The 15,880-nt window shown below is 45.7% G+C and overlaps 1 protein-coding gene across 17 annotated transcripts in view; it reads left to right on the top strand.

Annotated features, from left to right (window-relative positions):
- The window catches only part of PPFIBP2 (PPFIA binding protein 2), a 112,049-nt gene that overhangs the window by 45,106 nt on the left and 51,063 nt on the right, over positions 1–15,880 (top strand). For 10 of the 17 annotated variants that reach the window (XM_015084673.3, XM_015084667.3, XM_053203527.1 and 7 more), the window contains 2 exons: positions 2,851–2,943; positions 7,383–7,496. The exons of 2 other annotated variants lie outside the window; for them this stretch is intronic. In XM_015084673.3, the coding sequence (XP_014940159.2) occupies positions 2,851–2,943; positions 7,383–7,496 (207 nt within the window). Of the gene's footprint in view, positions 1–2,850; positions 2,944–7,382; positions 7,497–12,824; positions 12,883–12,904; positions 13,988–15,880 lie in introns of those variants that run through there. 5 more of the 17 variants (XM_053203529.1, XM_053203528.1, XM_053203531.1 and 2 more) reach the window with 3 other exon arrangements.

The following is a 15,880-nucleotide window of genomic DNA, read 5'->3' as shown; positions in this document are numbered from 1 at the left end:
TATTTGAGCTTCTTACAAAAATGTTTATGGATGAAGTAAAATCCCACCTTGACCGAACCTCCCATCCCCAGCTTTCTGTAGCCCAAACACACCCCCAGGAGACAGCACTGTTCTGAGTTGTGTAGCCTTCCAGACACTTGGTCTATTTATTTTCATACATCTGCCATATACCCTTGGAGCTGTGTGGTACTTTTTTCTAATACCACACTGCATGATTCGTTGGATCTTGCTATTTTCACTCTCCAAGATATCTGATATTTTTGTGATGGTTCATAAATACCTACCTCATGCTCTGAAATGCCACAAATTGTCCACAATACGGATGAGCCGTAGTTTTTCTAGCCACTCCTTTATTAATGGACATTTAGGTTCAGATAGTGTTTTAAAACTTATTTTAAGTGAAATGTCATACAGTCTCAATATCTAAAACAAAATTTGTACTTGATCTCTTTAATTAACTTACAACAGAAAATTAATTTCCCACGTAGTCAGGCAAAATATCCACGTACGCCTCGTTCATACATCTGGTGCCTCAGTTCCTTCGTTTGCAAAATGGAATCAAAATAATATTCATCTTACAGGGTTATGGGAAGTATTAAAAGAGTTAAGGCATGTAAAGTACTGTCAATAGCACCTGGCTCATGTCTAGTACTATATAAGTGCTTGCTATAGATCTGCTGTCCTTTGCTTGGGCCACATGGCATTGGTTCTCCATTGAATTGCTTTGGCCTTTAGCCTATATGATCCCTTAACCTTTGATCTATTTAGAGGGTATCATAGCAAAGCAGTGAGTTCTCCTGGGCTCTGTTTACTATGAGGATATCATCATGGATATTGGGATGTTTATCCCATTGCACAGAGTCTCTGAAAATCTGAAAGTTTCTCCATTCTGTAGGAATAGTTCTGTTTCTCCCAGTTTGACTTTATTTACCATATTCGTCTTTTTCCTTCGGCTGCTAGAGTGGATCCAGATTCGTTTTTGTTTTGTTTGTTTGTTTGTTTTTTAATCTACTTCTGTCATCTGTTATAGACTCTGTGGCGTGCATTTTGGGTATTAACTGAACTTATGGCATCAACTTGCTTTTTGGCCAGTTAGTAAAAATAGCTGTGCCTCTGGGTGATTGTATGGGTCCTACTTAGGCACAGTGGTGTGGTGGCTTGCTGCAGTCTTCCCTTTGGTCTTCTCTCCTTCATCTCCTGCTGGAGAAATGGCAGCTACCAGGGGTGGGTGGCCCTATACGTGTGTCGACTTTGGTAGTGGGATCAGACGTGCACAGCTTCCCTTGGGTGCCTGGGTCCTTTTCTCGCTATTCCCTGAAAATCACCATCATGTGAGTTATTTGACAGAGAAGCATTTGACCTGCTGTTAAGAATTATTTTCCTCTCGTTTTAGGTTCTGAGAATACTTCGGTTATAATTATATCCTTGTGTACTAGTCAGAGTTTGACCATATGAGGACCAGAATTAATGTAGCAACAATAAACTGCCATGAACACAAAGAAGTCGTTTGTGATTGTTAAGGCCCTTTGTCTCTGGTATGAAAGAGCTTCCACAACCGTGAACAAGATGCACACTGGAGAGAGGCTGGAGAGAAAGGCAGTGGTGCCGAGGCGGGTGCTGCAGGCCTGGCTAGCCTGGGGTTGGCAAGCCCATTCTGAAGGTTGGAATGTGGGGAAATGGGCTCAGGAGAAGGGGCCCACCTCTCGGCCTGGGTTCCTCTCTGACCCACTCCTTTGCAAACCATGACTTGCCTCTGGAATGAGGAGACTGCCTCATAAACCTCAGAGCATTTACTCCTCTAGACTAGCCCAGATTCTGATGATTGTCACTTCCCCATTTAGCAATCAGATCTGCTTTTTCAGGCTGCCAAGCCCCTGAATGGCCTACCCTGGGCCTCTAGGTTTCGGTCTTCCTTTAAGCATGGAGGAAGGGAGTGTTGGTGGCATTGGGCCAGCTCAGTCACATTAGCAGCCACCTCTCTCCCTCTTCCCTGCCTATAACCAGGTCAGATACACCCAAAAAGTGACTGAAGCCTCCTGTCTCTTGCTCAGATCATTTTATGAACTCTGCCTCCCATCTGCCATTTTATTTCTTCTCCCTTTATGCTGGTTTCTGGTTTCTGGATCTCTCTGTTTCCTGTTAGTCCTTTGAGGTCCCTCTGGCTATCATTTGGGGTCTTCTTGGGATGTTTCATCTTCCCCTGTAGTGTGAGAACCGAGAGAAGTAAGCATGCAGCGTGCCAGCCTGGCCTGCTAGAGCCCTTCTGGAGGGGAGGGATTAGCCACTCCTGGAAGGCATGTGTGAGTGGATGAAGGGCCTTGTGGCTGGCGTCCCCCATCCTCTGTGCTCCCTGCGGTGCTCAGGATGGGCCTCCATGCTGTGAGGTGTGCCTTGGGTCTGGAGAACTCTGGTGTGAGAGTTAGGAGAGACCGAGATCTGTGCGGAACTTGTTCCCACATAGCTCCTTGGTGAATGGTACCAGCTCCCCCGCCTCCTCAAAGAGTAGCCTCATTGCCGTTGGTGCGTCTGGCAGGCTGTGCCTCCACCTAAACCAGACCCAACACGCCCAGTCAAGTCAAGCACCACTGGGTCTGGAGTTCCATTCAGGCCTTCCTGGCCAAGGGTGAGGTCATCGGGGTGGGGGGATGATTTTGCCAGCTTTCAAGGCGCACCTTTCAATGGTCCTCCTCGTAGTAGTTTTGAAATCCTGTGGCTTCCTGTTTAGGTGGGTGGTTTTGCACATGCAACCAGCATGTGCTGTCCTCACAAATTACACACTTCGTTTTAAAGTTGGTAAGATGTTTTCCCAACCTTTTAAGTGTAATTCTTTCCCCCCCACCCCCTTTTTAGTCCCAGGTGAATCACCACGGTGCTGCTAGTAATGAAACGTACCAGGAACGCTTGGCACGTCTAGAAGGAGATAAGGAGTCCCTCATTTTACAGGTGGGTCCTTTTTCATGGGAAACGGCTTATCCTGTTACCTCCGCCTCTGTAAGTGCCCTAAGTGGAAGGGAAGTACAAGAGGTTTTCTTTCCTGTTGGATTTATCCTGCTCCTGAAGTGTATGTTTTTTAAATAGACTCTTCCTGAAACAAAGCAGAAAGTCACTGAGGCCACAGTGAAATGCTGGACTGGCTTTCGGGCCGTGAATGTGTTCCTTTACTCATCCTTGTACTACTGAGCCTGTACACTGGAAGCTCTGTGGCCAGGCTGATGAATGAGGCCCTGTCCTCTAGGAGCCCAGGAATCTTCTAAGGGAGATAAGATGTGTCCTCATGTCTCTAATAAAACAGCCGTGAGTAATATGGATGTAAGGTTGGATGCTGACAGGATCAGGCCCAAATCGTCTGGAGCTGGATCTAGACTGATCACTTTGAGGCCAAATCCCCTGGAGCTGGTAACATGGGCTAATGAGCCTTTGATGACTTTCTTGCCTCAAAGAAAGGAACTCCAAAACTTGTTATGGAGAAAGATAGTCAAAGGAACATTTCAGTTCTGAAAACTCCTGTTCCTTGGCAGGACATGAAGTTGAGCATTCTTACATGAGGCCTTTTGTTGTGATAGGGGCTCTTTGCTGTGTTCACTCTCAAACGCATAAATCAAGCATTTGTTCAGTGCCTGGTATGTATCAGGCACTGTGATTGATGATTTGGAGGATCAGAAAGGACATATTCCAGTCCTGGCTCCTTCAAAATCTTGAAGCGTGGTAGACAGGGCTGGTAGTGTTTTGGGAGAGGGGGCAGGGTAGGGTTCTAGAACCCTCCACTGTGGGCTTTAGCTTAGAGCACCGGAATTAAGAGGCTATTTGGCTTTTTTTTCCTTCTATTTCATCTTATTCATCTTATGAATGTAAGAGTAATGAATGATTATTTTAGGAATTTTGGAAGTCAAAAAGAGAGTTTAACATTTTGGCCTTTTTTCCCTAGCCTTTTCTTTTTTTCCCTGTCCCTATTTTAAATAAGCTTGGGCCAAATGTGCAATTATATAATTTATATCTTTTTTTCCCATTAATTTGTTAATTAAAAAAATATTTGAGGGGTACCTGGGTGGCTCACCCGGTTAAGCATCTGACTTCGACTCAGGTCGTGATCTCATGGTTCGTTCATGAGTTCAAGCCCTGCATCAGGCTCTCTGCTATCAGCACAGAGCTTGCTTCAGATCCTCTGTTCCCCTTTGTTCTCTGCCCCTCCCCCTCCCATGCTCATTTTTTTCTCTTTCTCTCTCTCTCAAAAATATATAATAAACATTAAATATGTATATGTAAGCAACTGCAATTTGGCAGACACTAGTTTTAGGTGCTGGGGTTGCAGCCGTAAAGAAAATAAACTAAGTTGCTGTTCTTACAGAATGTGTGTGTGTGTTGGGGGGGGGGGGGTGTCTCTCCAATAAACCAATACATGAAAGGTTTCTGACAGTGATAAATCCTATGGAGAAAAGGAAAGCAGGGTAAGGATTATGTAGTCAGGGAAGACCTCCCTGATAGGAGTCCTGAAGCAAGCTAGGGAGGAGGGATCCCCGTGGATGCCCAGAGAAGCACATTCCAGGCAGGGAGGCTGGCCCCACACACACCCTGAGCAAGGAGTGTGCTTGGTGTATAGGATGAACAACAAGGGCCTGTGTGGCTGGAGTTGATGACTGTGAAGAAATCTGGTGGGGAGGAACTACCTTCAGAGAGGTAGGAGGGGGCAGATTATATAGCACATTATATCGCACATATTTTGAGGGATGTGTAATTTGAAACTCCATCCCAATGACGCAATTGATCAGAGTTTCCAATTTGAAATTTTGTGGCAAAAAGTATGAACTCACAAACCTTTGAACCAGGAACCTTTGTGGCTGAAACCACACGTTCTGTTTAAAGGTACACAATTTAGTAAAGTCCTCTGTGATAATGTTCTCTTTGGCATTCACAGTTTTGTTTTAAACCCTGAATCCTTCTTCGCATTCCGTATCTCCCTCTCTCTCTGCCCCTCCCCACTCACATTCTGTCTCTCTCTCAAAAATAAGATAAAATATTAAAAAAAAATTTTTTTTAAACCCTGAATCCTTGAAGAATCCTTATTTCCAGTCCTAACACACATGGGAAACTAATCACAGAAGTCAGAAGTGGATCCTAGTGGTTTCTATTCCAGGAGCTTGTGAACAGCCTTTCAGAGCTGCTCGTAGGTGACCACCCTGTTTTGTAGTGACCCATGGAGTCGGTTAGACCAACATGGTAGAGCCTTTTGCTTAACTTACAAGGCAGCTCAGCCAGACTGAATTAATTCAATCACTTGGCCCAGAATGTTTTCCTAGATCTACTTGGAGAAGAACAAGGCAAATCACACATAACAAATTACTTTGTTTTCATAATACTTAAAACACACACACACACACACACACACACACACAATCTTCTGTGCTCACTTTGGCAGCATATATACTAAAATCAAAATCTTTTATATCTTCATCAGAGTGTCATTTTTTTAAGACAAGGATTTTCACCCCCTCCCTTTTTTTCCACTTCTGTATTCCCCACAGTGCCTAAAATTATGCCTAGCACAGAGTTAGGGACTCAAAGTATTTGTTTTTATTGAATAAAGTTCACCTTCTAGGATCTTTATACAGTTGTCCCAATTTTCTGTGCCTCTCTCCATGATCTTTCTACTGTATTCAAGTTTGTAAGGAAAAAAAAAAAGTTTTGTAAAGAGCCCGTAGCCCTGCATGTCTTGAGTCTTACACACAGCTGAGCTACAGGGCATGGAACGCTGGAGACCACATATTCATGTGGGTACCGCCAGCGCATGGCCCTGAGGTGTGGTGCAGATGATATGTGTTAATCCTCATAATAAGATTAACCATAAAGCAACCTTCCCAAACAGAAACTCTGAAACCCAGGGAGCTCTGAAAGGTCACCCTCTGGATTCCTACCCCTTTGAAAGTACAGCTAGTAGCTATAAAAGGCCAGGACTGCTGAGAGTGTTGGGTCATGAGGATTGAAAAAACCACCACGAAGGTTTGTGTTCAAGATGGGCCTAACTGGCAGAAGGCACCTGTTTTTGGATTATAACTGGAATATTTGTACACTGTGTATCAACTCCAAGAATAGGTTTCAATAATTCTTTATCCATTTGGGAACATAAAAATGGAGAGCTTAAAGTAGCAGTATTCATTTGGGTTTTTTTTCCTTTGTAAAGGGAGCTTGTAATTTTTTTTTTTAATGTTTATTTTTGAGAGAAAGCATGAGTGGGAGAGGAGCAGAAAGAGAGAGAGATAGGGAGACCCAGAATCCAGGCCCCAGACACAGGCCCCAGGTTCTGAGCTGTTAGCACAGAGCCTGACTCGGGGCTTGAACCCACAAACTGCGAGATCATGACCTGAGCCAAAGTCAGATGCTTAACCGACTAAGCCTTCCAGGTGCCCCTATAACTGATAGTTTATTTAAACGCTCATAAGTGAATTACATTAACTCCTTCGTGCTCCAGCTATCATTCCTTTACAGACTGAGAAATCATTTAGGATAATCTATATGTAAATGACAATGACTCAACCATTGGTTGAAAACCAAAAGTGTCTAAAGGATCTTAATTTACCAGTCATTGATTTCTTTATTTGGGGAGGCCATCCATTCTCTTTCTTCATCTTCCTGCTCTAAGGCACCTTTTTAATAAAAGGGAGGATCTGGGGGCAGTTTGCTACTAGAGCAGACTATGGAAATCCTCCATATGTAGTTAGGGTATAATTTAAAGGACTTCCTATAAATGGATCTTTATTAATCCCAAGAGATCTTCTTCATGATTTTTAGAAAGACGACTTTCCTGCCACTCTATGTGCAATGTGGCATGTGTGTGTTATGACTTAGAGTCATGTTTTGGCCTGTGAAGCACAAAATCCTTTCTGGAGCCAAGTTTTGTCGGTGCTAATACATGCCCTTTACATCCCACATTCCTTCATTGCTTCAGAACACTCGCCTGATAGGTGAGCAGCCCTCACACCCTTATGAGAGAGGTAAGGTCATTGGTTAGTTTCCCCAGGAGTTTGGATTGCTCTTCCACATGAGGTGGCAGAGCCCTGGCCTGCCGGCAGAGATATGCCTTGAGGTCCGGACTGCCAGAGCGAGCTCTGTAAGAGGACTAAGGAGCGGGAGTCCAGCCCGGAGGCACCTCTCCTGACTGCTGGGTATTTTTCTCTGGAGTGTATCAAGAGCAGGAAATGTGACAACGTCAGTTAGGCAATGGCAAGGTAAGAAAACAGCTGGAGTTTTCTCCATCCAGGACACTCACTCCCCCCACCTGCTGCCCGCCAAAAAGAAAAGGCATTTTTATGTATGGATCAGTAGTATGGTTTCCCAGCAGTAGGTGAGCCATTTCTGCTCCTCTACCGTTGCTTTATTTCCTGGGGCAGGTGAGTGTCCTCACAGACCAAGTGGAAGCACAAGGAGAAAAGATTCGGGACCTGGAGGTGTGCCTGGAAGGACACCAGGTGAAACTCAATGCCGCTGAAGAGATGCTTCAACAGGTAAGGGCGTGAGGGCTGAAGGCCCTGGGGTTATAACGCAGCTCATGTGTTAAAAGTCGCTGTGTCCAGTCACCGCTCTCACTACTCACTCCCCCATCCTGCCTGGAGGTAGGCTGGGCGCTCTGCGTGTGGTGTTTGTACAGCAGGTGAAACTTGCCCCAACTGAGCTTTGCAGGGAGGGGCGAGAAGGGCTGGCCTGAGAGGAATAACCTGTTGAGCTGGTTAGACAGATTCCCAGGTGGCACTTGATCTAGCCAGGTTCAGGGGCACTGTGCTGACAAAGTCACCCTTCTGACACCAGCCACAGCCTGACTGTTGGCGGCATCTGGGGTTTGAGGAAGTTGGTTAGCTTCCTGTGTGCCCCCTTCCCACCTCCCTCTTCCCCTCCCAGTTTGCGTAGTCTTCTTTGATAAAATGTATTACACACATAATATTTTAATGTAATTTAATTGCTGTCAACATGAAAAATGGAGCTGTTCTCATCCCATTCAATTAAATCTCGTAAATGTCTTGTTTCCTTTTCATCCTCCTTGTCATCAGGTATAGGCGTAATTTACAAAGCTCTCTGCACACCACAGATACGATTTGGTTCTCTGATTTTGTATGCTTAGCATCAGAGTGAAGTTTTTTCCATTTTTAAATCTTACTGTATACTACCACTGAGAGGCTTTTTTTTTTTTTGAAGGGAAAGTAAAATAATCATTTTTCTACCCTTGAACGATTTTACCGTATGGTAAATGATGAGCTGAATTTTTAGAAAGGGGTGTTGAGTTTTTATTCAGGCTTTTCCAAATCTTTTGAGAGGCTGATTAGAAATTTTATGAAATCTATCAAGATGATCTAACTTCCTTGAATGGTTCTTATATTTTCAGCAATTTTGGGAAACACACACACACACACACACACACACAAATTCAATCACGGTTTATGCTTTGGAGCTCCTGGAATCGTCCTTGTTGCATGGGAGGTGCTCACTAATTATTTAAAGAATGACAGTCCCTTAACATGCATGGGTTCAAGTAGATGGCTGCTTATATGTAATCTTTCCCCCAGAGCTCGAATGTTTTTTGTTGTCATGATCAGCATAAAATTCAAATAGCATTTTGATAGAATGGTAATGAACACAGGCTTTGCATTTGACCTTTGGTCTTAGGAGAAACGTTTGCTTCCAAGTATTTCTTAGTTTTTAGTGCATTTCAAGAACTTTTTTTTTTTTAAGTCAGTACTTCTGTGTAGATGTCCTCAACTAGATGGAACTAGTCCCAACAGCTCAGAAGCTGTATGCTTTCTAGTTTGCTTTCTTTTCATCTCTGATTAATAAGTTACCACATTCGTGGCTCCATTTGATTTTTCTATTTAAATTGTGTGCATTTCTCTTGCTCATCCTATTCCCTGAGTGGCAGGAGGAGTTGAGTTTATTTTTTTTAAGCTGGGTCTTCTTTTTGAAAACCAGGAAAGAAAATGGAAAGCTCTCAAAGGGCGGGAAAGCATTTTCACAAAGAGTGATAGAGGTGTGGCTTTGAGGTGGGGATGGAGTATTGCAAAACTCCAGAGAACAAAGAAGATTTGAATGTGGAAGGGAACGTGTCTGGAAAACGTCAGGTTGATGTTTCAGGAAGGCATTGCCTGGTGGCAGTCCCCGGGATCGGAGGTCAGAGCATGGCCGCATTTGGTGCCTGAGCTACCTGACCGCCTGTCCCGGCTGCTCTTCCAGGGCTGCCCTACACCCCTCTCTGCACAGTGGTTCTGCTCCCTCGTCAGCGTCTCTGGGTCAAGGAGTCTGGTGTCGGTTCCCAGCTCCACCTGGTTAGGCTGTCTTGCTCTTCAAACATCAGCCCATGGACTGGATTTTAGACTTTTGAAAAAGTCTTAAGATCAATTATCTTTTGTGTTGTGGGTGAGGTACCAGGCCTGTGGTTCGCATGTGCCACAGAGGTGGATGTCTTGGCTTGGTATATTTTGGAGTGTGGTAGGTCTTATTTGTCACCTCTCAGGTTTAAAGATCTTCCCTTGAACTTACCCAAGTTATTTTTATGCTCATAACGTTCACTGTGTTCCCTCCATCTTTCAAGGATAAAACGAAGGGAGTGTGGAAGACTCCTCTTTGGCACCTCCTGAGTTCAACTCACGGGACTTATTTGAGCCTCGGCTCCCACTTGCTGGGCTTGGTGGTACCTGAGCTGGAGACGTTTGGGTTCCCAGCTCTGAAGCCCGAGTTGAACCCTCTGTGGCACATGCCAGTCCTTTCCTGAAATCTGCTTGATGCTGTTTGAAAAGGCACTTCTTTCTTGCCCCACGGTGCTGAGGTAATGCCGTCTGTAGCTTACAGGATGTTATGCATGTGTCCTCTGAACTGAGGACAGGCAGGGACTTGCTTGTCTGATGCTGATATCCTGGACCGCAGGGCTCTTGGCTTCTGGTGGTAGGAACTAGGAGGACTCCCAGCCCTGAGGAGGAGGAGGGACGCAAACAATTGCTTCTTTTTGCCAGCCCTTGGAGACTATTCATGCTCTGAGCCAAGCCTGGCCTCCTGCTCTGAGGCCTGCAGAGCTCTGAGTGAGGCCCCTTCCCAATCAGTGTGAGGCCTGGCCTTCTGACAACTGCCTGTTGACGCCACCGCCCTTGGGTACGCCGTGCCTGGGAGCACTACGCCTACGCATGGAGTGGCCTTGTCTAAAGGAGGCACTTGCTCCCCGCCTTTAGCTGACTGCCCATGTAGGCCCGGTGCTGTAAGATAGTCTCATTCTTCACAGCAGGTGGGAAATCCAGATTTAAAGATAAGTCTATTTTTAAAGCATTGGCAACTAATTTAAAGGGAAAAAAATAAATACTGTGTGAACCACACCGTGCATACCTGCAGGCCAAGCCTGGTCCGCAGACCTGTAGTCTACAACCCCTGCTCTAGCCTCTAGCCCCCTCCACTGGCTGGAATAGCTCCTGGAGGACTTAAGGAAACCCAAACCCAACCAGTATAGCCCATGCCCTGTGCTTACATAGGCTCCAGCAACCCCACTGAGCCATCTCTCTCCACAGCTGCTTTGTCCACCTCCCTCCAGCAGGAGCCCAAGAGGGGATGGAGTTAGCACCCCTCAGCCTGTCCCTGCTGAATGCTGATCTCTCAGGTCCCATCTGTTATCCTCTTTGCATTAACCCATCTGAAGAGCGTGAATGAAGGCCTTGGGGTTAGAGAGGCAAGCCAGAACCAAATAGTATTAGCACCCGCCAGTCTATGTGAGCAGCACATAGGTGATGGACGCATTTGAGGGTAAAATATTTTTGCAGCCCCCTGCAAAATTCAGGGTGGCAAAGGGGAACCTCTGAGCCTCTTTGGGGACTGCCTCTGGAAGCACCTACTCAGGGATGGTCTCAGACTCCCTGAACAGGTGTGGATTTTCCAGGAAATCCATAAATGGGTCTCCAAGAGGCCGCAGCCTAGGTTTGTTTTCATAGGTCTGGGACAGTCTGGCCTGGGTACAGAGCTCACAGGGCTGGCCTCTGCCTTCTGTATCCTAAGCAGGTCAAGGCATTGCCTACCAGCATCTCTGAGAGCTGCACCCCTGGGCTGTCTAGAATGAGCACCCTGAGAATATAGGCATGGACCAGCCATATCCTTGTTGTAACTAGCTCAGACCATGCTGGCGACAAAATCTACGCCATAGGGCGGGTTCTCCATGGCCCTGCTGATGCATTGAGGTCCCTGGTGACTTTTTCTAAAGTGGCCTCTGGAGTCTATTAGGGCCCTGCACAGCAAACTTCTCTGCCTCTGATTGTTGACCCTTCTCCAGAGGATGATGACTTTGAGGAAGAAGCTGATGCTACTTAGTGGATAATAGACTTTATACAGAGCTGACAGCCAAATGGAGCACTTTCCAGAGACTAGCTGTTTACAGATGTAATCAATGTCAAGAGCAGAAACAATGTTCAGTGTCAAAAAGAGGACAGGCTAGGAGAGCCAAATGGGGAGGAAGTAAAGGATGCAAACTTCCTTGTGAAGAACCCAAACTTTGGAGAAATCCTGCAGGACAACAGCTTCGATTTCAGACCTCCCACCTGACCTAGAGCCCCGGGTGTTAGGCATCCTCATTGTTTTGGCTATCTTTCAGGTGAGGTGCGGCAAGACAAATTTCTGGGATTTGGAGTCAGTCTGCGTGCCTTTCTGTTGATCCAGGAAAGTTGTCAAACCTGTGTTCTTATATAGTGAGAACAGGGATGATCATAATGGGCTCCATATTGCCCACTTCTTAGAGCTGTTATTTCAGTTTTGTTAAAACCGAACTCTCTCACAAGTCATCAGTTTTAAGATCTTGAGCATGCACGGGGCGCCTGGGTGGCTCAGTCGGTTAAGCGTCCAACTTCGGCTCAGGTCATGATCTCACGGTTCGTGGGTTCAAGCCCTGCATCAGGCTCTGTGCTGACAGCTCAGAGCCTGGAGCCTGTTTCAGATTCTGTGTCTCCCTCTCTCTCTGCCCCTCCCCCACTCACGCTCTCCCTCTGTCTCAAAAATAAATAAACATTAAAAAAAGATCTTGAGCATGTGGATTAAGGGCCTAAGATACCCAGTTCCTGCCCTTGAGTTGAGTGAAGGACAATGTGTCCGGGTTTATGAACTCAAAAGTGTCGTCAGCACCTGGCAGATAAATTTTCCAAGAGTACCTTTAAAGGGGTATCTCTGTCTCAAAAAGAATAGTAAACAGAGCTATGTACCCCTGATTCTGTGGAAGCACGACCCTGTCTCAGAGGTGAGACACCTGATTTGTGACTGAAGAAAACCAGGATTTGCCAGTTCTTCCCCAAACCTGCCCCCTGGGAGATGTAGGAGCCAGAAATAACTGCTTTCTTCAAGCTGATCTTATTCGATGTTGAATCTCCATACCACCATGCAAAGTAGGTGTTCTTTGTTCACGGATGAGGGGGCTGAGGTTCCAGAGAGATGGTTTCCCTAGTGGGGGCTGAGTCTGGACTCGAACCCAGGTTGACAACAAGCCCCTCGCTGCAGTGTTACTCATGAAAGCGGCTTTCTGGCACAGCCTAGGCCTCTTACTTCAAAGAGCAAAGGGATGCATTTTTTTCCTTTCATGTCTTTCCATGGCCTCTTCCTTCACTCTGGTTTCAGATTGCCAGTCTGGCTCCAGTCCTCTGTCATTGGTCAGTAACTCCCTGGGTCATGTTCCACACTTAAAGATGGAAGTAATTGCTTCAAGATGTGGCCCTTTAAGGAGAGAATAAATTGAAAGGCCACTTCTTTTTATCAGCTCCAGTCTCAGACTGAGCTTTGGAAAAAGGAAATGATGGTTTTCTCTGAGATGTAAGTTTTTTTTCCATCTCCAGGAAAGGAGGTGTCTTTGCCCTTCTGGAAGAGGTTACTGGTAGTGGTGAAGTGAGAGGGGTGAGTGATGATTTTGTTCATTGGTTTTTGTTTTTTGTTTTTTTCCCCTAAAGTTTCATTACCTAGTTTCATGGTTTGTAGTAACAAAAATCACCTGCCTCATGTACCACCCACTCCTCTCCCCTTGCCCTCTGTCCCTAGGCAACCTGGAAACAATTGGGAAAGCAGAAGTTAATGCAGCTTATGAAACCTGTCCCCCTTCTCTCCATCCCCCTGTCTCCCCACACCTCACCTCCCCCCACATTATGGTAGCTGCATGATTCAGAGAGACTCCCAGCTAGATCTACCCTGTAGGTTGGAGCAGGGACCAAGCCTCGCCTTCGTGCTCCAGACAAATGGGCTGGATCCAGTCTTTAGGCTGAGAGCTAGGGATCCAACAACCTTTCTCTTAAGGGGTAGACTGGAGTAAAAGAAGCTAGCAAAAGAAACAGAAGAAAAAAAAAAAAGACAGATCAGGAAATTGGAAGGAAGGATGGGATGGCAAGTGTTATCTTACACTGATCAGTGGGTGAAGAGTTAAATGGTTGAAAGCTGAGAAGTACAGGTTGCGTCTGAAAGTTGGGACATTGGTCCCCAGAACCAGAACTGTTTGTGTGCCCTACCTGGTGAAGGCAGAATCTGGGTTGCAGGCATCCAGACAGGGAAGTGAGGAAGAAGAGGCAGCAAGGGTTAGGTTATTCTTTCTAGAACTTGACTGGGAAGGGGTGAGGGAGGGGATGAGGAGAGAGTGCATTCATAGAAACAGTGCACACAGAACATGCATTTGCCTAGCGAGAGCACAAGAGAGTTGATGATGGTTGCTTAAGGGGAAGGCAAGGTCAAGAGGGAAAGTTCTTTTGAATGTCAGAAATTTGATCATGTTTATAGCCTGAGGAATGGGAGCTGATGGTGAAAGAGATTAAATGCCTGTCAGAGTAGATGATTAATGGCCCTACCCTTGCGAAGCACAGACTGGGTGGGAACTTCCTCACAGTCAGGACAGAGGTGAGGGGGAGCCGAGGACCATGTGAGTAGTCGTCCTTCGTCCTTCAGACTTACTGGCTGGAGGGAGAAGCCGGACCAGAACTCAGAGACCACAGCCAAACACTAACGATTGACCGGGGAGGTAACTTGAAAGCCTGAACATCAAGCTATGTGGGTATGGCATGAAGTCTAGAGACTGAGAGATAGTCAGCAATGGGAAGGAGGGTCAGATGGGGTAATTCCAGAGCACACTCTGGAATCTTTGTGTCCTTGAACATATGCTTTCTATGTACAACCTGGAAACTTACTAGGCTTGAGAGTGGTTCTTAAAGGTGAAAGAACCCAACATGAGACATGGACTTGCTTGCTCTAAGACATGGATTTAAGAGACATGAATGAGAGATGATTCCAGGAGATTTTGAAAAAAGGGATGTAAGCTCAACAAATGAACAGATTATTTTAAAATACCTTTCCGGGGGTGGCTGGGTGGCTCAGTCAGTTAAGCGTCTGACTTCGGCTCAGGCCATGATCTCATGGTTCACAGGTTTGAGCCCTGCATTGGGCTGTCCACTGTCAGCACAAAGTCTGCTTTGGATCCTGTCTCCCTCTCTCTCTCTGCTTCTCCCCTGCTTGCATGTACATTCTCTCTCTCCCTCTCCCTCTCCCTCCCTCCCTCGCTCCCTCCCTCCCTCTCAAAAATAAATATTTAAAATACCTTTTCAGTATACAGGAGAGGTTATTTGAGGAGAAGAGGAAGAAAGGGTAAGGTTTATGGCTGGAGGAGAATGGGAAAGATTTGGAACAATCTCTGAAAGGAACCAACCAGAGATGAACGCAAGGGTGCCAGGCGGTATTGGAAGATCAGCTCTAATTAGATAGTGTAAATTTGTATGGAAACCAATTGGCATCATCAAGTGTCTTTCACTAGCAATTTTCAGGCCACAGGGAGTAGAAACATAGACAAAAGACTTTGAGGTTTGGCATGGACTGGGCTCTGGTAAAGCAAATGCACTTTAGGTCTAAGGGTAGGGATGAACTGGAATGAGGAATTTTCTGGTGCAGGTATGATACACTTGAAATGACCTCAGGTATAGAATGGATAAGGAGGCAAATACTACTTAAGGGAAGTTTATTAACTAGGAAAACAGGTAAGTATTGGCCACAGTAGAAGAAATGAAAGATTGTTTGAGTCTGTAAGTGGGAAACTTGAAAGGTTAGAGGACTGTGGCCAAAGGAGACTGTATCAGAGCTGAAGATTTTAGAAGCAGAGCAAATACATTCTGGATAAAGATGACGGCTAAGATGACGGCCATCCTGCTGAGAAACTGAGGCAAGGTGGAAGCAAACCTGTTGGTGTTGTGCTCAAGAAAGGTGAAACCAGAGTGGATATTGGAAGACTAACAAGGAGGGAACAAGGATGTTGAAGTTACCGAGGAGAAGGAATGTGCCCAAACTAGGTAGAGAAACGATTGATCAAAAGAAAAAAGCCCTGAGGAAAATGAGAGACTGTCTTGGGTTCTGGATAAGTTGTCTTGGGTTCTGGAATGTGCTGTAACTGAATGGCACCACTTTAGAAGAGGAGGGCAGATGTAGATGATCAATAAGGACAGTAGTGGTCTGGAAGCATGTCCAGTAAAGTTGGATTGTCGAAACAGGATGGACTCCACTTGAGATGACTGGGAAGGGTATGTGATAGGCTGCAGAAGTCAGGATTCAGTTTATGCTGGAAGGAGAAGGAACAGTTGAAAAGGTAGGGTAAACCTTCTTTGGACACATCTGATAGAGAATATAACTCGTAATAGTGGCTGGGGACCATGTGTACCTGGAGATGGAAAGTGGAGCTGGACTGGGTGAGCTTGTTGAAGGCTGATTTTGAATTCAGGGAGTAGGACAGTACTTACCAATGACAAGGATGAGGGGTAAGGACAATGAAAGGTAGAGGCATATGCTAATAGATATAATAGCTGGAATATAATCACTAACAACTGGAACTCCCACTTGGGATGTTAGTGTAACCAATTGGAACCCTGCCGTG

The sequence above is a fragment of the Acinonyx jubatus genome, chromosome D1 (assembly GCF_027475565.1).
Source record: "Acinonyx jubatus isolate Ajub_Pintada_27869175 chromosome D1, VMU_Ajub_asm_v1.0, whole genome shotgun sequence".
Classification (NCBI taxonomy): Eukaryota; Metazoa; Chordata; class Mammalia; order Carnivora; family Felidae; genus Acinonyx; species Acinonyx jubatus.
The sequence above is the reverse complement of the archived record's forward strand: the minus strand, read 5'-3'. Positions and strand labels throughout refer to the sequence as shown.